General features: G+C 34.5%; 3 protein-coding genes across 4 annotated transcripts; 1 reads left to right on the plus strand and 2 right to left on the minus strand.

Moving 5' to 3' along the window:
* Positions 1–1,427: 1,427 nt before the first annotated feature.
* Positions 1,428–8,568, plus strand: LOC110782950 (AMSH-like ubiquitin thioesterase 2). 2 transcript variants are annotated; one of them, XM_021987229.2, is made up of 8 exons: positions 1,428–1,581; positions 3,883–4,034; positions 4,222–4,311; positions 5,562–5,663; positions 5,744–5,818; positions 6,087–6,149; positions 6,710–6,762; positions 7,919–8,568. In XM_021987229.2, exons 2-8 carry the CDS (start codon positions 3,894–3,896, stop codon positions 8,091–8,093), a joined length of 699 nt encoding a protein of 232 aa, XP_021842921.1. In that variant the 5' UTR covers positions 1,428–1,581; positions 3,883–3,893; the 3' UTR covers positions 8,094–8,568. The 2 variants fall into 2 exon arrangements, with proteins under 2 accessions (XP_021842921.1, XP_021842922.1); XM_021987230.2 differs by having other exon boundaries at positions 5,562–5,624.
* Positions 8,569–11,862: 3,294 nt separating this feature from the next.
* Positions 11,863–12,864, minus strand: LOC110782818 (uncharacterized). Its single transcript, XM_021987066.2, has one exon. It carries the CDS (start codon positions 12,759–12,761, stop codon positions 11,982–11,984), a length of 780 nt encoding a protein of 259 aa, XP_021842758.1. The 5' UTR covers positions 12,762–12,864; the 3' UTR covers positions 11,863–11,981.
* A 6,928-nt stretch (positions 12,865–19,792) lies between these two features.
* Positions 19,793–23,162, minus strand: LOC110782819 (transcription factor bHLH90). The gene is made up of 8 exons (XM_021987067.2): positions 22,616–23,162; positions 22,293–22,478; positions 22,098–22,182; positions 21,419–21,487; positions 20,841–21,302; positions 20,527–20,736; positions 20,223–20,399; positions 19,793–20,100 (listed from the first exon to the last, which is right to left on the minus strand). Exons 1-8 carry the CDS (start codon positions 22,717–22,719, stop codon positions 20,038–20,040), a joined length of 1,356 nt encoding a protein of 451 aa, XP_021842759.1. The 5' UTR covers positions 22,720–23,162; the 3' UTR covers positions 19,793–20,037.
* Between the last annotated feature and the right edge of the window lie 1,306 nt (positions 23,163–24,468).

Here is a 24,468-nt window from a genome sequence, read left to right on the forward strand (position 1 = left end):
ACGTTTATTTATAATGTTTTCACTCTTATCAAAATTATGGTATGGGGAAAATGAGAAAAAATTAATGTCTTTATGGAAAAGTGTGAGGGATTAAATGACTCAATTGATTTAATTGGTTAATATAATAATTGGGTACAAATTTTGATAGAATATTAAATCATATATGTGATAATATTAAAGGAAATGTAAAGAACATTTTGAAACACCAAAAAAGGAAAACGTAAAAAATAAAAAGAGACGGAGGGAGTAGTTGGTGGACGTGGAATTGTGGAAATCTAAAAATCCATTACCTTGAATGCATCATATTTACTCCGTCCCTTAATACTTGCACCGCTTCTATAAATGAAATTTTTTATCAATATTTTATTCTTTCTCACAATTACCTACTACCCTACCTACACCTCTATTCTTTACAAAAAATTATTTAAAAATTCACATCCTCCACTCACCACCCCCCACCTCTTACATATTCCCCACTAAAAATATTAAAAAAATACTCCACTATCAACTAACACCATTAAATTAATAAGTCAATTGAAATGTCTTAAACTTCGCACCGGTCAAACCGATGCGAGTATTAACGGACGGAGGGAGTAGTTGAAACTTTTGATAGGATCGAGGATTTTATATTATGTTGTTTCTTAGAGTATCATCATTCATCGCTATAGAGATTCTAAATGTGGATCAAAAATCTTTGATACGTGTTTTTATTTTTCCAATTTCTTAATCATATATTCATATCTTCCAAATCTCCGATTAACTTGTCCAAATTAATGGGGGATTGCATTTGTTTTGCCTTTTTTAAGAAACTTGATGATCTAATGATTTGTACGGAGTAGCATGCAGCTTGTTGAATCATAAAATGATTGAAAAAGTCGAGTCATCTTGAAGAATGGTGTAATTGCCTGTTTTTGGCCAAAATGAGGCCTAATTGGAGTGGTCTTACTTTTACAAGTAGGTAAAACGGTAAGAAAAATATTCATTTAGACATGATCCTATATAGAGTAAGAAACACGAAAATTAAGATCAATGTTGGTAGGGCAGACTTCTTAAAAATCGATAGAAAATTACGACAATTTTTATTTACAACTAGTTGATCCGTTATACCTTGAGTATAAAACTATATGGTAAAAATAGTCAGAATTGCCTATGTGCTTATGCCTTGTACGTTGTAAGGAAATAAATTGGACATTTAAAATCCTCAAACCTAACTTATCGAGGCAGCTCATACTTGATCAAGTCTAAAACAGTCCAAATAAGATGACTAAAATACCCCTCCAAACTTCCCTTGTTATTCAATTTACTTTGTAGACAGTAATATCAATAATAATTTATTAAAAAAAATTATACGACATCTACAAATTAATTACGATCAGTAATGGTCCACAAAGTTATCCCGAATTTACCCCCAAAAGATCATGAGAAACTGAAACATAGGACGCCAATAAATAACCTACCGTTTATTCCATTCTCCAAATTTTTTCCCAGTTTCCCTATTCTCTTCCTTTTTCTCTCTCCTACTCCGTCGCATGCAGGATTAACACAATAACACAGACATCAATCCCAGAAATTCCCTAAAAGGTAAGCAATTAATCCTCCCTTATCCTTAATTTCTCTTTTCATATTCCTACATGCTAATTACCTTGTTTTAGGAGCATCATTTCTTTTAAATCTTTTTATGGGTTGCAATAATTTCAAAAGCTCTTCAATTGAACCAGTTTTGTACCTATTGTTTTATGTTCATTTTTCATTTCGATTTCTATTTCATGAGGTGGGCAAACCACACAACTTTCTTTGTCTGGGAATTTTGTTTTTATTTTTGTTCTTCTGTTTTTGTTTTTGTGCTTTGTATTAGTTGAATTTAATGAGGTGGTGCCCATTTCTTTTAAATTGGGGATTTTGCAGTTACTTTAAAATTGGGGGAGGGGAGATTCGAACGTGTGACGTATCGCACACATACCCTTAGTCATTGCTACTCAATGGTGGGTTAGACTAGTTGGTAATCGTAAGAAATTGTTATGGATGAACTTTTACTCGGTTACTCTAGGTAGCACAGACACTTTAAAAGATATTGTAGGCAAACTTTTATTCTTTTAGTTTAGGTAGCATGAACTCTTCTATGAGAAGGTGGCATATTTCGTTATGTTGGACAAATAGACAATGACACGATTTCAGACAATTAAAATTGCCACTAAATCTATCCTTTCTGTCTTCTTGCATCATAGAATTTAGCCATGAATGTTTTTTAGCAATAATCGCAAGGATTTCTCTATTATTGGATGATTCATGAATCATGATTGTATCAGACATTCTCTTGTTTGGTTTAAATTGATTGAATGGTGGGTTGTTGGAAGATTGGTGCTTTGACTGTCGTTGATAAGTGCTGTCTTACCTGATTTCTGAATTCTGAGGCTTGATGTTCATCATGGCTATGTTGACCTTTTGGGTGGTTTGGATAAAAGACATAGATGTTGTGATCACATATATGACAAAACCAGCCTTGTTAAATTAAATGATATGGTCTTGCCGGCTTAGTGTTAAACAAATCGATCATTATGTTTCATAAGCATCAAGAAAATACTTGGCACTTTGTAAAGGCTATATAGGAAGAAACAAGACCGCGCCAACCCAACGCGGAACATACTAAATGGAGTAGGGTACATGGATTCTTTGTGAGCTTGTAGTCCTGTCTTAAATTGAAGGCCCAAAATTAATTCTGATAATAATCTGTGACCATGATTTATGAAGAAAATAATAATGTCTCTTCGTTTCAGTAGTATAAGCTGTATAGCATAGAAATTACACTCACATATAGAAAAACAAAAAGCTAATTGACTACATTTTCCTTCCCAAACGTAATTAAACGTCCAATAATGACAAGGGAAAAGAGATGGGTAAAGTTATAAAGTATGTTAAACGTTTTATTGACTTTCAGGGAGCGATAAACGTGAACTTTTTGTAGAAACTACATATGTAAAAGATGCAAAAAGTATTTAACCTAGAAGCTATAAGCAAGTTTAACCTCATTGCTGGTTGATAATGCAAAACTCAGTGTGGCTGGCTGGGTTAAAACTTGGGAGCGACGTTTCCCCTGTTTCTTTAAAGAGGCTTTGGTAAGGTGTTCTGGAGGAAAGGTTGAGTCATCAGATGTGCATAACCTGATAACCTAACCTATATTATACTCGTAATAGAATGATTGACTTTGTTAGATCCTTGACTCAAGCGTGACTACCACAGTAAAACAATTAGCATATATGATTTTCTTTAATTTTATTACAATCCGAAGCTTAAGGTTAATGTGACACTGAATCTCTTAGCTCCTGTATGGGCTGTGATTGTGTATCTTTTCTTGCAATTGATGAGGCTGCTTGCATGCTGTTCCTGCTTCATATGATGCATCTTGGAACTTACTGCAACTTCCTGGGTCATATCATGTTAGACACGATCTTGTACTCTAGGAACAAATTGATGCTTTGTGTTAAGTTTCAAACTTGCACTTCCACGAAGTTGTAAATCAGATATACAAATGTTATCTTAGTACTGTGTAACAAGCTGATAACTAGTCAGCTTCCTGAGTTTGTATCCTTGATAATGACCTGGAATAAGAAATTTCGAGTAGTAGGAATCATGGGATGTAAGGTTGTTGTCAGAATACTTACAGATGATCAGAGTTTACCTTATGGATTATGATTAGTTGCTGTTAGATAAATGTAGCTAAGGCAGAGGATGAATTAACATTGCTTTTCTATTTTACATTAGCTGTTTAGAAAAGCATTTAATGTAAAGCTTCTTTCCTTGTAAGCTATGTGCCTCAAATAAATTGTTGTTTTTTTGTACTTCTTACTTCTTGATGGTGAGCAGTTGTTTGGTCTTATGCCTCAGGATTTAGGAATATGGTCACTCACTACCCTTCTGTCGCAATTTCGTGCACGGAGGTTGCACCTTATTCTGCACAAGTTTCGCAAGTAACAGTTAGTGATTCACGATATGCTTATTCAGAATCGGCAATTCTTGGTCTCAAAAATTTACATATTGTAAGTGAACATAAATTATTCTATTATCTGCTTGTACTACGTTATATGGAGTATATGGTTTCTCACTGAGTCACAGGATTCACAGCTGTCAGAATTTATTTCTTGCTTTCCTCTCTTACAGTTTCATATACCTCTCTATTGTCAAATTCTAAGGTTGGTATTGTAATGCTATGTTTTTTCATGTCAGTCGGCTCAATTAATGGAGGATTTTCTTGAAATTGCTCGTAACAACACTGACAAGGATCTCGAGACGTGTGGGGTTCTTGGTGCTTCTCTCGTGAGATTCTTTCCTGTTTCTTACAGATGTGTAATCTAAATTGAAATGATATGCTTCAAGGAGTTTTACTTCATTGTTACCATATACTATAAGTACTGTCATTATCATAATCCATCAATCTTTGGTCAAAAGGTCTTGCGCGTACAAGGTGTACAATAAATTTATTGTACACCAAAATAACTTTTATGCAGTTTTTCGTAACTTTAACCTATTTTTCTGTAACTTTTATATTATAAAATAAAAAAGTTGATAGATAAACATTTTAAAGGGTTAAATGATTAATTTATACATTATTAGTGATTTTGAAGAAATAATATTTATTCAAATGAAATAATTGATCATTAAAAAATAGATAACTTTTACACATATAAATGTAACTTTTAAGCATTTTGGGTCAACTTTTACTCCAGTGTACGATATTTATTGTACACCCATTGTAAACAAGAATTTGTGATCTTTGGTGGCTTGTGTATGTACTCCCTTAGGTCTCTATCCCTTTATAAGAGTGTCTTCTGCTATGAATAGTTGGGCCATATATTAAGAATTAATTCCTGCATTTTTCAGCCCCGTAAAGAAGTTCATCAATATGGATATATAAATGAAAAATTCACTGTCTAAGAGACTGAGACTAAAATAGTTGAAAACACTTGGTCATTTCTTATGCGAAGCAAGTAGTTGAGAACTTTAGCTCATTAAACATCTAGAAATTGATGGCTAGTATCTGTCAACATTTTGATAAATATTTATCAGTGGATAATATAGCACTTCTTCCTGTTTTGTTCCGTTCTGAAGTGCTGTTCTAGCTGTATTGTACGCAGTTATCATAATGTTTTTATGTGCAATTGTGAAAGGATGGTCACATGCCAATGTCCATGATGCTTGTCCACCCCCCAAGAATTATTTTTCTGTATTATTTATCATTGCCACTCAATTCGATCTCCAGTGGTAATGAAAAATTTGTGAAGTTACATATGTTTGGTGATGGAGTTGCATTACCATGAACATTGGAATGGAGTTTAACTTACAAATTAGTTACAACTTAATTACTCTACGTCTCTATCATCTATTACCACCTTCCAAATAGTCGACTGTTTAGTTGTTGGTTTACTCTTGTTGCCTGTTCTAGCTGCCTGTAAGTCTGTAACATGTTAACCTTTCAGATTTGATGAATTATATAGTGGTTTGCTAATAGCCTAATAACATCAATCTGATTCTTGAACTAATTAAAGTTTTCTGATTCGGCCATGTAGACTGAGGAGACATTCTACGCTACCACATTAATAATACCAAAACAGGAATCTACTTCCAGTTCGGTGAGTCTCTATGATGATACCTTCATGTCGCCGTTGTCGGTACTCTAGCTGCAACTTCAATTTGATCATTTATCTTAGTAGCTTATTACCTTGCATTAATCTTATCGTTGTTATTTTAGTGTCAGGCATTACATGAAGAAGACATCTTTAACATACAAAATGACCGCTCCCTTTTGCCTGTAGGATGGATCCATGTATGCACTTCTCTTGCTTCCTCTTTGATAAGTTCTACATTCTTGTTCCTTACAAAACCAAAGAAGTTCACTGTGATTTTTGCTTGACCATTGTATTTTGAAATTGAAAACACTATCAATTAGCATTACAAGATTGCATTTAAAACACCATATTTAAACTTTATAAATTTTTTTGGAATATTTCTGCATTTTGTATGATGTTCTGTACTTCGTATATACATAGAAACACTTAGAAACTCTGTCTAAACTGTTATTTTCTACTTCTCAGACACATCCTTCTCAAAGCTGTTTTATGTCATCAATAGATCTTCACACGCAGTATCCATATCAGGTAATCAGCTGAGGTAGTTCCATCAAAAAACTTGAAACCCACTTTTAGTTTATCCCTATATGGCTGTATGTATACTAAAGTCTTGTGTACGGAGTACAAAATTTCTTTGCAGAAACATGTATGCTGTACATTTTAGTTTCTACTTCTTTTGTGATGTAATGTCGGTACAGGCGTACAACTATATTCCTGTAACTCGTTATCTGAATGTCTACACTGATTGAAGTCCTTTTTTTTTTTTTTCGATTGGTACTATTATTGTTTTTCCGTATCGGGTCAAATCAGTTGACGATCAACTTTTCATTGGTTTTTGAATAATGGACTAACTTAGAATGGCCCATTAAGTTACCTTTGTGCTTCTTAGTTTTTGTGAAATACTCTGTATTTTTACAGTTTAAAGGTCATCTGGAAACATTTTCTTCATTATCACACGGGTAAAAACTGTGTACATTCGACCACCTCTTGTATGGGTGCACCACATAAGGCTGGATCCTCTCTCTTTAGAGGTATTGAGATAATTTTGGTATTGATGGTTCCTTATCAGGTTTCCTGTTGATATGCAGGTAATGGTGCCAGAGGCTATCGCTATTGTCGTGGCTCCCACTGATAAGACAAGGTCTGTACTCTCTGCAGTCTAACTTGTCATTTTTAGTTCATTGCATTCATATTACTTTTGTTATGTCAAATGTGCAACAGACAAATGCCAATCTATGCTTTTGTTCTTCTAGCATTTGGAAAAGAATATCTAGTTACACTCCGTATGTTTCTCCCATTGTTCTTAGTTCCCTCAGTTAGTCATTGAAACCATATGCCGGTAATTGAGAAATTTGGGTATAATAAGTATACTACGACAACCATATCTTGAATGAGAATGACATGTCATACTTCATTCAGCTCTTCGAAAGATTCAATGTTTTGTTCTGCTTTGTCTATTATTTTCTTTAGCGTTGTCTTTATGGTAAATACTACTTCCATAAGAGCGGAAAATCTCCTATTAGGTCCAGTTAGCAAACTCATTACGAATGAACCTTGCATATTTTCTTTAGCGTTGTAGTGCCTGTTATAATACTACTCCCTCCGTCCCATATTTATAGTCCCGTTTGATTGAAAATTTTAAGAAAAGTGTAATGTAGTACATGGGAAATTGGAATGTTAAACATTGATGATTGGTTTGTATAAGAAAGTGGAATATAGACATATAGTACATGGAAAAGAGAATATAGTACTCCAATTTCCATGGTGGAAGTTTCTTTTACATGGAAACGGAGGGAGTACTATATTCCACCATGTAGTAAGGGGATTAATGAGAATAAATGTTACGGAGTACATGCGAAAATGAAATATAGTACATGGTGGAAGTTTTGTTAGGTTTTGTATTACATAGGAAAGTGAGAAACTTAATGACCAAAAATAGAAACAGGACTATAATTTTGGGATGCCCAAAATAGAAATAGGACTATAAAAAATGGGACGGAGGGGGTACTCCGTAAGTGTGCAGATGGTCCACTTAGGAAACTCATTATCAATGAACCTTGCAGCCCTTACTGTAAGAGTGTACGTTGTGTGCTATGATCACAGCTACTGCCTCATGGTACACGGTTGCAGAAGCTATGTCCCCAGAAAGTAAAAAGATGAAAGTAAAAATGAAAGGACAAATTATTGAGTTGATTGACGTGTTAGTTGTCGTTTATTTCATGTTCATGTACTAGGTGCAGAAACTGTAGTTTTTACTGAGATTTACTTAACTGTGGTCTGTGGATATTACTATTCAGGAATTATGGTATATTCCGGCTGACGGATCCAAGTGGAATGAACGTTCTCAAGGAATGTGAAGAAAAGGGGTTCCACCCTCACCGCGATTCCAGTGACGGTAGGCCGTTGTACGAACAATGCTCTCATGTTTATATCAACCCGAACCTGAGATTTGAAATTTTTGACTTGCGTTGATACGACCGACCCTTGCTTCATGATAGATAAATTCATTTGTGAATAGAAAATAGAGGTATACTTTGGAACCATGCACGTGAAGCTCAGTACGTCCTGCATCAGTTCAAGTGCTGTACTGACATTTGTGGAAGATAAGGTAATATATATAGTGATGCACTCATATAGATGAACTCAGATCTCCTGTAAATGCACCCAGTTGATGCACATATCAGGGGGAAAATACAGATGTATTTTTTTGCAATTTGCTACCTGTTCAAGTTGCTCCGGACCAATTTACGGCCTTGTTCTCTTCAACTTAAATAAATTAGTTTTGTTTTAAGTAAAGTTAAGTTTCGATCAATAGCCAATTATGACAAAAACTGTACAGAATAAGTTGTAATTAGTAAAAACTAGTTTCAAGTAGTTTAAGAGAACATGATCTACCTACAAAGTACTCTGTATATTGTTCTTAATGTAAAGTACCTGTATTACTGTATTGTGTGTGTGTTGGATGGAGATTTTCGTGTTTAAAAACAGTCGTCGTCGTAGGAATTTATCTAAGATTACTACTTACTAGTGTAGCATACAAACATCATAGTGTTTATCACAAACTTGTGTAACATCATGTCCACGGTACATTCACACTCATTTTTTGTTCAGTAGAAAGTGACCTTTCCAAATGAGCAAAGTTCAAAAAATGAGCATAGATGCAAAATATTTAAATTTGGAATGCTACACTCGGGTGTACAATGAAAATATCGGTACAACCGTACATATACATCGTTGCAATATTCGTTTTCTCTTGTATTACTCCACTAAATACTTCGATAAGGAACATAAAATATCCAATTCTGAGCAAAATGTTGGATATTATTATCTTTTAAGTGGTCAAGAATGGTAAGCACCTACTTGCATTACTAGCTGCTACTGAACTGTCACTGTGTTGTGTTTCTTTTTGGTACGGAGTACCATATTGGACTTTGGTAGTGGTACTACTCTCTGTAGGACCATCCTGTTCTAAAACCGAATTTGCCTAATTTGTTACTCCGTAACTTATTTATGTATTCCTTAATTACTACTCTATTAGGTTAATCTCAATAAATATTTTTAAAATATCTAATGTTTATAACTTTATTACTTAATTAAAGATATTAATGGTCAAAGTTACTAGTATATAAATAGTGTAGAAAGATAAAATGATGCATTTATTGTGAAACAGGGGAAATAGGAGGTAGGTGACGTGATATGTGATTATGACAGTTTTCCGGAGGACTTTGACGCGAATTTGTAACTTTAAAATATGTATTGCAATTATTACAGGATAGAGGGCAACTTGAAATTATTAGATGTATTTAATAATGTGAAGCATTTAGATTCCAGCGCAGAGCTCGTACACTTAGACGTTGGTGTATTACTCCATATTTGTTATGGGAGATGAAATCACAAACTGATCGAGTGTATGTAACAAATCCCTATGATTATTGGTTTGCATGGAGATTAGAGAGGCACTAACATACATGATTTTAGATGAGTTTTTTTTCTTAACTTGGGAATTGTGAATTAACCAAATCGTTCATTACTTTTAAGGTCGTTTGGTCTCCATCACGGAAGAATATAAATGACGGTAATAATGAGAACAACATTTCCTTAAATACACAAAATATATTGAATCCAGAGTTCTAAAAGCTACGTTTTCATACATCCATTAAGAGTAATTCCTGGATTCAATATATTTTGTGTATTTAAGGAAATGTTGTTCTCATTATTACCGTCAATATATTGAATCCAGAGTTCTAAAAGCTACGTAGTCTACACATGAAGGATCAATCACGATTTAATTCCTCCCTTTGGACTTTGGTAAATGATCTAACAACTCATTTCCTATGTAATGGTATTCTACATCAAATTGTTACTCGTATAGTCGTATCAATAATCTCTATTAATTAGTCATTTCATAGGGTAATTAACTGTGTGTTATTTGGACTTATTGAAACTAATCAAACTTGATTGATCCTACTGTAACTGACTAAACTTGAATGGCCATGTTATGTGTGATTAAACTTGATTGCAATAGTGTGAGACTATAAGCTTGATAGAGTAAGATTACATATACTAGTTGAAACTAATTGTACATAAAACTTATTTTTCTTAAGGTGATCGAGCATGTGATCTACCTAGCCTCTTTGTATATATCATCCAGACAACTACTAGTGAAATACAGTTGTATTAAAACATCACATACTTCCCCCGTTTCTTAAATATCACACGATTTTTTTTACACTATTCTCATTGAATTTTTTATTATCTTTTGTGATTCATACGTAAGATAATTTGTAGCCATTTTAGATCTTTTTAGATTCTTATGACAAAAAATTTAAATATCAATTTCTTTTTATAATTTTTACTTATCCAACATTCGAGATATTAAGAGTCAAAGTGACGTGTTGAAGAACGTAAATTCAACCATAGTGTAGTATTTAACGAACGAAGAAAGTATTACTCTTGATGTCGTGCGTAGAAAAAAAAAATTAAACCCTCATTTATTGAATGTTAGTCCATTTTTCGCATAGGTTTTTTTTATTAGTCTATGTTACAATCTTTCTTTGTTTGTCCAACATTTATCCACATTATACCCTCATAAATATTTAAATAGCCTACTTATTTACTTCAATATAAGTACTCCCTCTGTATTTATTTAAGGGATACACTTGCCTTTTCCGGCCGTATTTATTTAAATGATACACTTGCCATTTTTAGTAACTTATCAACCCACCATCTAATTAATTAAATAATATATCTACACCCCATCCCCACCCCCATTCCCTAAAATGACATGGTCCCCACTTGTTTTTCTTATTGAAATATCTACTCAACCCCACTTGTTTTATTACTTTATTTCATTCAATTTTTTTTCTTTAAATAAATACGGAGGAAGTAACATTTATTCTCATTATTCCCCTTACTATTTCTCTCTCCTTTTCACATAGGTTAAATTTATTAATAAGTGTACTTGTATTGAATTGTCTTACATCTCAAAAGCGACTAACATTCACATAGGTTAAATTTATTAATAAGTGTACTTGTATTGAATTGTCTTACATCTCAAAAGCCGCAGCGACTAACATTCAACAACAAAGGTACTCCGTAGTAAATAAAATGAGTTTTGGATAGCATATGCTTAATAAATATTTTTTGTCCTCTTCTACCCTCAACAACCTTAGGTACAAGATTTTCGCCAAAGTTGTTATTAGTCACTTATTACTTACGGAGTATTAAGCATTAATAAGACAAATTTCATTACCAAAAAAAAATAAGACAAATTTGTTACCAATAAGACCACATATACATTAAGTCTCAGGTTTGAATCTCCCACTCTTGTGCCTCATTTACAATAAAAATCTAAGACAAGCTTGTTTCATTGGAGATAGACAATGCATAACTTAATTATGTTTTCTCTTTTATCAAGTTCGTGTTGATGTCTTAGTAATTCTAAACAAATCAAAATTCACGTCATTGGATTCCAAATAAAAAAATACTGTGATAATTTCGTTAGAATGTATGGATATTAGTTTATATATATACACTTTGACCATGATCACAAGATAAGCTTGCATAAATACTCCAAAATTATTTGATAATGGATCACTACATCGCCTTCGCAATCACTTCCTAAAGGTGGATAGATGTTTTTAAAAAAAAATTAAAAATGGCCGCCCCAAAGATCAAATAAATGAACAAAAAAATATCAGATCTAAAAAGAGACAAATTTAGCATCACATATCCTCTAATATCAACAAAAATGCAAGCCATTAGTCATCATTATTACTAACTCACAACTCACATTTTTCTTTTTACAAGATAATAAACAAATTAATAATAATTAATTAATACTATAATTATTAGCATTAATTAATAAGGATGAACATTCCTACTCAAAGCACTACCATTCGTAAAAAAACCCACCAAATCTTGACGATATGGCAAATACGATTTCCCACCGCCTTTCTTTTTGTCTTTACCTCCACCATACAACACCTCGTACGCCGACTTCTTCTTTTTATTCCTCCCCTCTTTTCTCTCTCCACCGTGCGCCGCCGTATCAACCACTTTTCTCTCCACCACATCTAACTTCTCCAGTTTCATCTTATTCTTCTTCTCCTCCTTCCTCTTTGCCTTCGCTGCCGTCGTTGCATCGTCGCCTTTTCCGTTTAAAAACACGAACGCGTCTTTTCCGTCACTGTTACTCCTAGCTAGCAAATCTCTCATCTTCCACAGCTTCGAGAATCCAGTCGAGTTGCTCTTTTGGCTCATCTCCGGCGTCGGCGATTTCCACAAGCAGTACTGTCCTTCCGCCACATCATCATTTTCCGACGAATTCGATACCACGAACAGATTCTTCACTGACGGAGCATACGACGATGACGACGATTCTCCTTCGCCGGAATCTTCACCAGGAAACGGAGAAATTATCCGGATCTGACCGTCTTCAAACACTTCTTCAGCTGATACTGGCGATTTTAGGTCTCCTCCGAAAAAAGAGAACTCGAATTCCTCATTTTCATCATCTTCCTCTTCTTCATCGTCGGATTGAGGCGGTGATGATGGTTCTAGGGTTAGGTTTTTGTCCATTTTTTCATAAATCTCCAATAATTCATCTTTTTCATCCAACGTTTGGTTTTCTGACATCATTTTTGCTGAAAAATTACCTGAATTTATCCTTAAAACTGTTTTTTCAGAGGAGAGAGAAAATTAGGCCAAAATAATTTTTCAGAGGAAGGAGAGAGAGAAAGGGGTAAATGACGATAGCTAGATCGTGGGATTATATATAAACGGCAAAGGTTAGCATTTTCCAGGACAACAGTCCACGTCATGGGCCCTACACGTGGGTTCCAGAAGCTGGGTCCACGTGGAATGCGACCGTGTGAAAATGAGAAAATTCAACCCAAATTATCTTGAACGATTAATTGTTCAGAATTTAAAAATGTTGGGGGGAAATTTCGTTTGATTTAACAATTAATTGTCAATTATTAGTGGTGGTAATTGGTAAAACGTGACTATTATTAATGATAATGAACTTTTTAGTAAGTGAAGTGAACCTCGCTTTTTGTTGTTAATTGTTATGGTAATATTGGTAAATGTTTTGATACTTTTCCTTAAAAATCATATTTTCTTGGAAGGATCCTTAATTAGGAATATCCATGATTTGGATTTAGGGTTGAAAATGATGTATCCAACTGGGATTTAAGACGATTAAATATCTTAAATTTTATGGAGATAAATTTTTATTGATGTTTGAAGAAGTTAGAAAAGTATCCGCATATGTATAAAAAGTGTATCGCTATTCGATGCCCGCCCACGCTAAAATCGCCCTACTATTCATAGCGAAAGTACAGAATTACCCTTATAAAATTTTACCCCTCCCTTTCATTTTTTTTACCCTTCTCACCTCACCTTTCCCTCACCTCTCTCTCAACCCCCCTTCCCCACCAAGATGGCTCCCGGATTTTCGCCGGAAAACTGAAATTCCGGCGAGAATTTTTTTTCCCCTCTTTAACTCATTATGGTATCTTAACTTGTAATTCCGTCGAAATAAGTTGTTGGCAACGTTAGTTTCTTCATAATTCATGTGAGAGTTGCGGCGGTGGTTATAGTCGTGGAAGTTGTCCCGGAAAATCGGCTCGTAAGCTTCAATGGAGGAGGTAAAAATGGTGTTTTTTTATTTATTTATTTTTTTCATTTCTGGCGCACAAGATTTGCACCGTACACATGGTAGTGGCGCACAGATTTTGCACCGTGCACATGGAAGTGGCGCAAAATATGTGTGCCAGTGACATGGAACTGGCGCACATAATTTGCGCCACTTCCATGTGCACGGTGCAAAATCTGTGCGCCACTACCATGTCGTTCATGCAAAGTTTGTGCGCTAGTCCCATGTCGCTCATGCAAAGTTCGTGCGCGGGAAGTAAATCTCAAATTCAAATTTGTTTAAATAAAATTTTAATTTTTAATGTAAAGTTATTCGAATTAATATTATAATTAGTTAATTTAATTTTTATTTTTTTAAGAAAATTATGTTAGTGATTTTAGAAATTTCTAGAAATTATGTAGTTATTTTAGAATTTATTTATTTTAGAATTTATGTATTTTAGAAATTATGTTAGTTATTATGCGCAAAATTAATATTATAATTTGTTAATTTAATTTTTATTTATTTTTGAAAATTATGTTAGTGATTTTAGACATTTCTAAAAATTATGTGCAAATATATGGTCTATTGTTACTGTGATGGAGGCGGAGATGGACGACCGGAGTTGGGCTGGGATTTGGCGGCGACGTTGATGGAGGGGTGCCGGCAGGAGGAAGGGAGGGAGGGAGGGAAAGAGCAGAGAAGGGGAAGGGTGATGAGGGGGGGGTGAATTTGATTTTAAAGGGCAGAATCGTACTTTCACGTAATAAAGTAGGGCGTTATTAACGAAACAGGGCGTCGAATAAAAATCCCCTATAAAAATGGGTAGTTGTTCAAAATCAATAGTATGAAAAATACGGAGTAGAAAGACTCAACCTATATTAACATTTCAAAACTAAAGATGCAATATTCTCAATTAAATATTACTTTCTTACTCTTATTTTAGAAAGAATAATGTTTCGAAAGATTTTTTGAAATTTACATTTTCTATAGGGTCAAAGACAAACAATTATTGTGAATGTATCATGGGTGTTATTTAGATAACAAAATGATAAACCATACTACATATGTGATAGAGTTATGTTATAATTTAGCTATATGCATGATACAGCATATGCCGGTCACCTCAATAAGTATGAAATATCAAACTATCAACCAGTGAAAATGATAAAGGTCGCAACATGCGACCTTTAAGCCATGTCACAATAATGACATGACATGTTTATGTGTCATGATTTAAATTGGAAATTAAAATATTTAACTTATATAACCTATTATACATGTTTCAAAAAAAGTAGAAAAATCTTAATATTCTAATTTGTTTCCTTCTTTATATCGATTACCTTATTTACATATTTTCATAGTAAAAATATTGCATTCATAGTAAAAATATTCTGATGACGCATAGTCTATGTGGCGCCTATATGTACCAATTAAACTGCGACACGTAAAATTGCGACAATTAAATATTATCGCAACTTGCGACCTTTATGATCACCCTTAGAGATATAAAGCTATGAAGGAAGAGGAAAGAAAAGGATGGACAACAACATATATTAGTCCCGATAAGTGATGAATTACGTGAGGCAAGGAACAACATGCAATTATATTGGTTTCCTTGAAAATACTTCTAAATTTCGAGCTAATATCTGTAGTAGGTAGACCTGTCAAACGGGTCGGTCGGGTCGGGTTGTAAAAATTTACTTTCGGGTTCGGGTTGAATCGGGTCGGTCACTTTCGGGTTCGGGTTTACAAATGCTTGTTCAAGACCCAGAACTTTCGGGTTCGGGTCGACCCAACGGGTTGAGAGATTTTAAAACGCGCAATATATTTTCATTAATTTAGGTGAAAAATATACAAAATATTAGCACAAGTTAACAAATTATCCTACGAAAGTTTATATTTTGTCAAATTCAATCATAAAATGGCGTATAATTCAAATTAAAATCATATTACACAGAAAAATAGTAAAAACAACGTGTCTTTTATGCTTAAATTTTCTCATAATCTCATTTATTACTATAAATACAATGATTTTCAATCGGTCGGGTCTAAAACGGGTTCGGTTGGGTTTTGACCCATTCCTTTTCGGGTTGTTCGGGTTCGGATAAAATCGGGTTACGGGTCACAAAATCTTGTTCAGGACCCAGTATTTTCGGGTCGGGTTCGGGTCGGTTTTCGGGTCGGGTCGATTTTTGACAGCTCTAGTAGTAGGTAACGAAAGTACGAAACCATGCCAATTGCACCAACCCTACCCCAAACCTTGTTGGTTGTTGAATACCCCAATTTTCAAGAAAGTAAACAAAAATATCATATTTCCTCGGTTCTTTATTTAAGGTGCAAATGAGTCTATAATAGGGCAATACAAATTACATACGGAAGAAAGGAGATTCAAACTTGAGACCTATTAGTACATAAACCATAGATGTATTGGCATCTTGATTTTTGACTATATACTACTCCAATCCATAGTCCATTAATCTTATATATACGTTGATCATTCTAGCTTTTATGTATCTTTAATATGAGATTACTAGTCTCAAAAAATAATTTATGTGGATTGGTCGGTGTTAAATAATGCCTTGAATCGGTCAAGCCCCTTACTGCAACGCCCCAGCACGGGGATCTCGCTATCTGTTATTTTGGATACGGGTTATCTGTTTTGGGCCTATTTTCTGGGCTTTTCCGCATCTGTCTAGAGAGTACTATATAAACTCTTTAGGTGATAACCTAGCCGTATTCTGTAATTTGTATTCCTCAAGATCAATAAAACATTCCTCCCCTCCACCTGTGGACGTAGCTAACACATTGTTAGTGAACCACGTTAAATCTCTGCGTTCTTTAATTACGTTATTTAATCTTTCTTTGATCCGTTATAACAGTCGGATATATTCCTCTCAATTACAGAGTAATATATCGGAGTATTTTCTGTATGCGAGGGAGTAGCTGATTAGAAAGATTAAATTCTGATAAAATTAAAAACAAGGCAAATTTGCTAAAAATGACCTTTTATAACCCAACTTTTGCGAGAAAGGACCTTATATAATTTTTTTTTTTGTGAAATCACACCTATTGTAAATTTATTTTGCGGGAAAGGACCTTATATAATTTTTTTTTTGTGAAATCACACCTTAATGTAATTTTTTTTTTGCAAAAGACAACCAAAAGTAAGTTCTGGCATTGACTGAGCTTTTTCGGCCATTTACTTGCACGTGAGAAGCACGTGTGGTTTTATTTTGCTAACCACACTAAAATTTCCTCCAAAATTTTAAGCTTTAAAATCTAAAGTTGAAAAAAATATCAAAACAAAATCAAGTTTGAAAATTCTAGACTCGGAAAAATTAGTGTCTTTAGCCAAATTAAGTCACATGTGCTGCTCACGCACAAGTCAATGGCCGGAAAAACTCAGTCAATACTGAGAACTTACCTTAGGTCCTTTCTCGCAAAAAAATTAATATTACGGTGTAATTTCACAAAAAAATTACATAGGGTCTTTTCTCGCTAAATTTGAGTTATAAAATGTCATTTTTTACAAATTTGTCTAAAAACAACTACAATTTGGCTAGGAAGGCATCGACTGTCTCATATTTTACTGTACAAAAAATGGAGGGTAAAAAAGGTGGTCAATTGCTTCAAGTGGTCAACATTGACTAAAATGTAAAGTTGACCATTCAAGCAGTAAGATCTGACCAGTGACCAACTAGAAATGTTTGTTAATTGTTAGGATGGTCTTCCATTCCAGTTGAGTAGTTGACTCTCCTTTTTCTTCAATCTTACTACATTCCTACGTTCTTCCTAACATTCTAACATGTGCAAACATTCATCACTAAACAACAATCTTCAACGGTATCATACTGATACTACTAATAATGTTTCATTTTTGCATATTTATTACTCCATCACTTCCTTTTGAAAATCTTTGTACTTTCCGTTATATATACTATCCATGTATTATACCATTTCTTCCTACAATCACTTCGATCTTTATTTTGTAATACTAATACGTAATAATATAAACTTTTCACTCGAACCATACTCGAAAGTCGAAACTAGATGATCCAAAACTAACATAAATCGAAATGGACAAGACTTGAAGCGAAGTGTTCTTACTTTACCCTAGTATATATGACATTGAGTCTTTTGTATACCAGAATGAATTTGACATGAGCGGCTAAATCCTTGTTCTCTTCAACTAGTCTGGTCTAGTTTATATATTTTGCCTGGTCTGATTGTTTTTATTTATTTTTCTAATATGGTCTGATCTGATCTAATAAGCAACAAAAAAAAAATAAAAAATTTTAACTCACACATGATCCAAAAGTCTCACTACCTGAATCTGACCCGAGACTGATTGAATCCCATAATAATGAGGAGATTTTGTGAAGCCATGGACGGCTGTTTATGAAGACGAGTACGCGAGATTTTTTCCTTTTTGTATTCGATCATGTCCGAACAATTCCTCATCGCATAAATGCTACGGGGTTTAATCCAATCAAATAACTAATGAAGTATAATAATTCATAATTACTTGGGCTACAACTTTGATTAGTAGCATCTTATATGTTGTCTTTTTATTTTGTTAGCTTTGAAGCTTTCTACAATCCTTTTGTAAATTGATGTAGTGGAGGTTCAATATTAATTCATGAAATATACCTTTTATAACTTTGACGAAAATCGATTTGATTTAATTAAATGCTCGAACGTTTTCCTTAAGAAAAAAAAGTACACCTTTTATTAAATTTAACCGACTAAATTAGTTAACATTCACAAATCCTATCTCCCATGCTAGCTTGTGAGGGGCCTTATTAAGAAGGAAGACCTAATTAGTACTTAAAAAAAGGAAAAATATATAACAAGACTTAATTAGTACGTACTATCCCCGTTTCAAAATGATATCTACACTTTCGATTTATTCCGTTTCATTATGTTATTTATACTTTGCTTTATTTTGTTGTTGGACATGAAAATTTTCTATATTACCCATCTTACCCGCACAACATTTACAATTTTTCATGCACTAACTTTCTCCTACTTTATTCATTTTTTTCTCTCACCCACCCCCTTTTTACCCATTAACCATACTTCATCCAATTTTATTATATTCACCCATCTTTTTATACACTTCCCCCTACTTATCATTTGTGCAAATAGTAACTGTAAAAATCAATTTGAAAAAAATGAAAATAGTATGCTACTCTTTTTACAAAATTGTACGAAGTATTGATCATATCCAATTATGGAGTACAAAGTTTGATACTGTACGCATATACACCAGATAGTCAGCTTGCCCTTTATAACTCTCTCTATACCCAAAAAAAAATACGCTTGCTAAGGGCTGACCATAACTATCCGAAAAAGTAAAAATTCGAAACTCGACCGGTATCCGATCCAAAAAAGTGGGTACCCGAACCGATATAGTTATCGGTTCGGGTACCCGATTCGAAATTTGGTTATTGGATATGGTTACGGATATCATTTTATAAATACCGGGTACCCGATAATTATCCGATAAATCCTTTTTTAAAGTTTTTCCCAATAGCTCAAAATCCTAAATGCTAATAATCAATGTATAATTTGAGTAAATTCTAATTTCATTAGTAAGTAGTCAAAATCATGTGTTAATGTTGGTATTTAGTGTTGAATGATATTACAATAATCTAGTTATAAAGTCTATTAGTTTCCAATTTGTTATCATAACGGGTACCCGATATCCGATCCGAAAGTTTAGGTACCTGAAGTACGGGTACCTAAACTTAACGGTTCGGTTCATGGATATCAATTTTATCCTTATTGGTTATCGGTTACCCGGTCCGATAATGCTATCGGTTCGGGTACCCGACCCGATCACCATGCTCAGTTGCTCACCCCTATTGCTAGTTGAGTAGTTGCTGCCTTAGTTTGACATAATGGCCCTTGAATACGATTATCTCATCTACCATGGGCTTTCTCTAGGCTAGGATGTTGTTGGGCCTTTGTAATCCAGTGATTTCATAATTTCTCCTATCCATAGGAAAACCTTTAGTAAAAACATCGGTAAACTGAACTTGCTATATACTTCATATTTGGTAAGTACTTGGATTGTAACTATTGTACTCCGCTATATACATAAAGAAAGGATAAGAGTTCAACTACAAACTACAAACTACAAACCAAGAACAGAAGGGTAGCTGCTAATTACAGAGAAGATCAAATCTCGAAAGGTTAACTAACTATAACACAATAACTATTGCCCAAGTTGCTGGGTGAAATATGTTGCTGATCTTCATGGGGAGCATACTTTTATCCTGTTAGGCTAGCCAATGATTCCCTCAAGTCCTTCTCTCGAATATCTTTCTTGTTCGACTACAAAACACACAGCAGCAAGACTATGGTTATTGGTTTAATTAAATAATCATCAAATAACCAAAGCAAGTTTTAGATGCATGAACAGACTCATGTTTTATCTTCAGAAAAATTGATATTACCTGCACCGTAAAAATGGTTGATACTTTTCCATCACATGTCGTGAGATTGGCATCTTTTATGGGCAAATCTAAAGCACCTAAAGCCTCGAGCAACTTTGTATACACACCGGGTTTTTGTTGACATACAATTTTCAGCAAGAAGTTACCACTACCAAGCTCATTTACTTGTACATGAACCTAAGAGTGAAAATGGTTTAAGATTAATATTGTTAAAACCAAACAACTTCAAACTCGAATTAATAAATGTACATAAACACAGTTAAAGCCTTGAAGGAACTTTTGTTCCTCTTAGGACATTACATACCTCCAGTTTTGGCCTTTCTGTGATAGAAGAATTAGCTTGTTTAGGGTTGCTGATATTTTCATTCAAATGGGAAATGTTCAGCTTTGATGTATTCTTTTCGTCAGAGTCCTCTTCCATCAAACTTTTAAGCTCATCTTGGAGTTTCTTGATCTCATTATTTAGCTCTTCTATATAATCAATGGCATCTGCTAGAGTTGCAGCTTTGTGCATCTAAGTCAACAGAAAATTAAGTATATGAATGTAATTATGCAGGAGGGAAACCGTGGCAATTTATCTGCAGTAAAAATCAGGCCGAGCAGTAAGTAAGTATTTACCTTGGTGATCTTAGGGACCAAAGCACGCAAGGAAAGAAGGCCATTGCTAATCCTTTGTCTCCTATTCCTCTCAGTTAAAAGATTCTTAGATTTTCCTGTTCCTCTCTCTGGCTTGTGTTTAATCTCCACTACTCGTATGTCTTTCTCAATGGTAGAATTGTCGTGACAGACAGTAAGCGGCTTGAAGAATGTATCTTGAGATACAGAACAAGGGTTGGAATCAGGAGAAGGACGCTCATCTGAAGGAAACGAACCAGTGGAGGATCCATCCAAAGTGGATTGAGGCCAAGCTGGCATGTTGGATTGATTTAAGGACGATAGACAACTATTTGATTTTGTATCGAAAATTGGATCAATGGATTGTCCATCAAAGCTTATAGTAGAGGTTGACATGGTTTCTAGCTCTGCGTAGATGTTGAACTGACCCTTCACATAATCTATAACACTTTCATCCTCTTCTACCTAACAAATCAGTAAATTTATTCAAAGAAAAACGCAGAATTAGTATACACCTAGCACTTGCTCATTCATCTGAGATCAGGTAATCTAAGAAAATATAAGCGAAAACAGCCTCTTACATGTTTTGATGAGTACAGTTCTACTAAACCACCAAGCACAGGGATTAAAACATGAGTTCCACAGGATTCCTGGTAGGAAAAAAAAACAGAATTTTGTCTGAATCAGTTCTAGTAACTCTTGAATAGGAAAGAGAAGATTTCATTGCAATTTGCAATCAATTGATAAACTTTCTACTTCGAAAAAATAAAGAACATATTCATGAAATCTTAGAGCACCATTATAATTTATACATAGACACAGACACAGACACAGACAATCTCATAAACATTAAAGAATACCATATCCATACCCACTTAACATGTCACAAAATGAAGGGAATATTAAGAATATCATTAAGATACCAGATTTGAGCTATTATTGATTTATTTCATCCAAGAGGTATAATTGCAATTTCTTTGAATTGATCATAAGAGGGAGGGAATGAAAGAAGAAACCTCAGTCGACATCTTATAAAATCTTAAAATACCAACGTAATTCATAGAAACAGGCAATCTCATGATTCAAATGTGACCATACCATCCAAAATACAAGATTAAACCTATTATTTCATCTAAGACTCAACCAGTAAATAAGCAAGAATGTCAAGATAAAAAATATAAGATTCAAGCTGTTAATCTGTTATACTTAAACTACCAAACAGTATTCAGTAAACTAAAGGAGGAAGGGGGTGAACTCGACCTCGGTTGACACCTTCAAATCAGATATCTCAGAAGTACTAGCAAGCCACCGAGGTTGACACGAAATCACAACTTCTCCGTGAAGCCTGCAATTCAGTCCGAAATAATTTAAACCATTGCAATATCAATCTAATTCGTTCACATAATCACTCATTCATTCAAATATAATATAAACAGAACATTAAGGGAAGATTACCCAGAATAGATTGACATAAATTGAGGCAAATTGGCAAGAGATTGACAAGATGTTGTATTAGCGAAGTGAACAAAAGTAGCATCCCTGCAAAATTGGAATGTGTTGTTCTTCTCTTTCTTCCTCTTTTTTAAACCAATGTCCTGTTTCCCACCACCATTGCAGCAACAACCCAGCCACTCTATAAACCTACAAAAACACACAAAACCCACATCAAATTCAACTATGAAAATCACCCAATTCAAATGAAAACAAAACCCCCCACCAAATTAAACAAAAAATTTGCAGAATTCAGAACTAAAATGAATAAATTTTAAAAAGGGTACCTGGAAGGATCATCACCAAGCTTCCAGAGAACACAATAATCCCAAATATTAGAGTTCAAAACCAAAGGCCTTAACCATTCTAATGCTCTTTCTAAGTGACTCATTTCGTCAAACACTTGGTGTGCAACTCTCTGCTTTGAACTCAAAACCTTCTTCTCCAAGGAAAATACCAAGAACTTTTTGATCACCCCAGAGAAATCAACCACCCAAATTTTTATACCCAAGTTAAGAAAAACCAATAACAAAATCAGTACCAAATCATTGCTGTGTCAGAAAAAACCTGACACTTTCTCTCTCCTCTCTTGACTAACAGAAAGAAAGGGGAAGTAGGGGTTTAACGGCCTAAAGAACGGTTCAAAAAAGCGGGAAAGCTACAGGTAACGATCGAGAGAGAGAAAGTGAGAGATGATGGTGATTTGGGGGACATGTGGAGATCAGGGGAGGTAGTCTGCATGTGATTTGATGAGGGTGTGATGCAGAGGATCATAGCATGCGGAAGAATTGCGAGGTTTACGCTTCTGAAAATGGCGCGTTGGGTGGGACCACTGTGGTGGTAGTACGCTCGTACAAGACATGGACGGAGACTCCGGAATCTTTTGCATATTCCTAATTTAGAAAGTTTTTTTTACCGTGCCTTGTTTTTTTTTTTACTGTACTGTAGCACTAAAAATTGAATGGGTAAATTATGAAAAGTAACTTGGATTAGGACAATTAATTACTAGAAAAAATAGTCTAGGACTCTAGCCTTGATCAAATTAGCTTAATGACAGTAAAATTAATTCCGATTAGTATTCCGTTCATTATAACCGCTTGTTTTAAAGTTGTCGGACTCGCTTTGCAACTTTTATCTAGACTGTCTTGTACTGATTACCAACTTTTTTAAAAGTTATATTTTTTTTTTGTAAATCACAAAATATACAGAGTAGTTGTTAATTTGACCCGAATGAGTAATCGGGCTAAACATTCCTCATTTTGACGTTGTATCGTCCGAGAATAATATCATGTCAATTCTACATTTGGTTTGAATTAAGTCAAGTTTATAATGGTTGTAACTTATAGTTAAACCAAATTAAGGTAGGCTTGGTTTTTGGCGTGAACTAACTAATTTCCCACCTATGTAAATATCTTTATTGTTACAATTGGAGTGGTAAATATCTAATGAATTGAATCCTTATTGTTACAATTTGAGTGGTTAATTTGGTAACTAATTTGGTACTTGCATAATGTGAGTCCTTGTTTCTGAAAAAGGAGAGAGAAACTGACTAGTTTCTGTGAATTGGCATACAATATTACGTGTATATGACATCAGCTTGGACGATTGAGAATCAAAGTACAGCAGTAAAGTCTAGAGAGAATATCTACTGTAGCTGTTTTCGTTCTTCTTTTGTGCTTACGAACTTTCCCATTTGTGGCTTTCTTAATTAAGTTTCGCACTTATTTTCTTTGTACGAACGAGCCATGAAGCCCATGAACTTAATGCAAATTAGTGAATTACAAATAGAAAGGGTGATTGTATACATATGTCCTTCATTTTAACCACTAGGTTAAGAGTGTCTGATTGGTCTTCATGTCTTTAGTTGCAAAGGATGCACGATTTGATTATTTAGTAAGCAATCTATCGTCAGTAAGCTAACAATTACGTGTTATATATATGTAAATATGGTTGTGTGCCGGGTCGGGTTTTGGGCCGAGCCCACGGGTCGTGGGCCTAACCGGTCCGGGTCCAATCTAGGCTCGCGTTGTATCGCGCGGGCCGAGCCGAAAAATTCAAAACAAGGCCCTGGCACAGCCCGAGCCCACAGGCTTTTGCGTCAGGCCAGGTCAGCCCGTCGTGCTTAAGGCTAATTTACAAA

The sequence above is a fragment of the Spinacia oleracea genome, chromosome 1 (genome assembly GCF_020520425.1).
Source record: "Spinacia oleracea cultivar Varoflay chromosome 1, BTI_SOV_V1, whole genome shotgun sequence".
NCBI lineage: Eukaryota > Viridiplantae > Streptophyta > Magnoliopsida > Caryophyllales > Amaranthaceae > Spinacia > Spinacia oleracea.

Coding starts and splice junctions, on each gene's coding strand:
- LOC110782950 (XM_021987229.2), top strand. CDS start 3,894: ATGGTCACTCACTACCCTTCTGTCGCAATTTCGTGCACGGAGGTTGCA. Junction 4,035..4,221: donor GTCTCAAAAATTTACATATT/GTAAGTGAACAT, acceptor TTTTCATGTCAG/TCGGCTCAATTAATGGAGGA. Junction 4,312..5,561: donor GGGTTCTTGGTGCTTCTCTC/GTGAGATTCTTT, acceptor TCGGCCATGTAG/ACTGAGGAGACATTCTACGC.
- LOC110782818 (XM_021987066.2), bottom strand. CDS start 12,761: ATGATGTCAGAAAACCAAACGTTGGATGAAAAAGATGAATTATTGGAG.
- LOC110782819 (XM_021987067.2), bottom strand. CDS start 22,719: ATGAGTCACTTAGAAAGAGCATTAGAATGGTTAAGGCCTTTGGTTTTG. Junction 22,479..22,615: donor CTTGGTGATGATCCTTCCAG/GTACCCTTTTTA, acceptor GTGTTTTTGTAG/GTTTATAGAGTGGCTGGGTT. Junction 20,400..20,526: donor CAGAAAGGCCAAAACTGGAG/GTATGTAATGTC, acceptor TTTCACTCTTAG/GTTCATGTACAAGTAAATGA.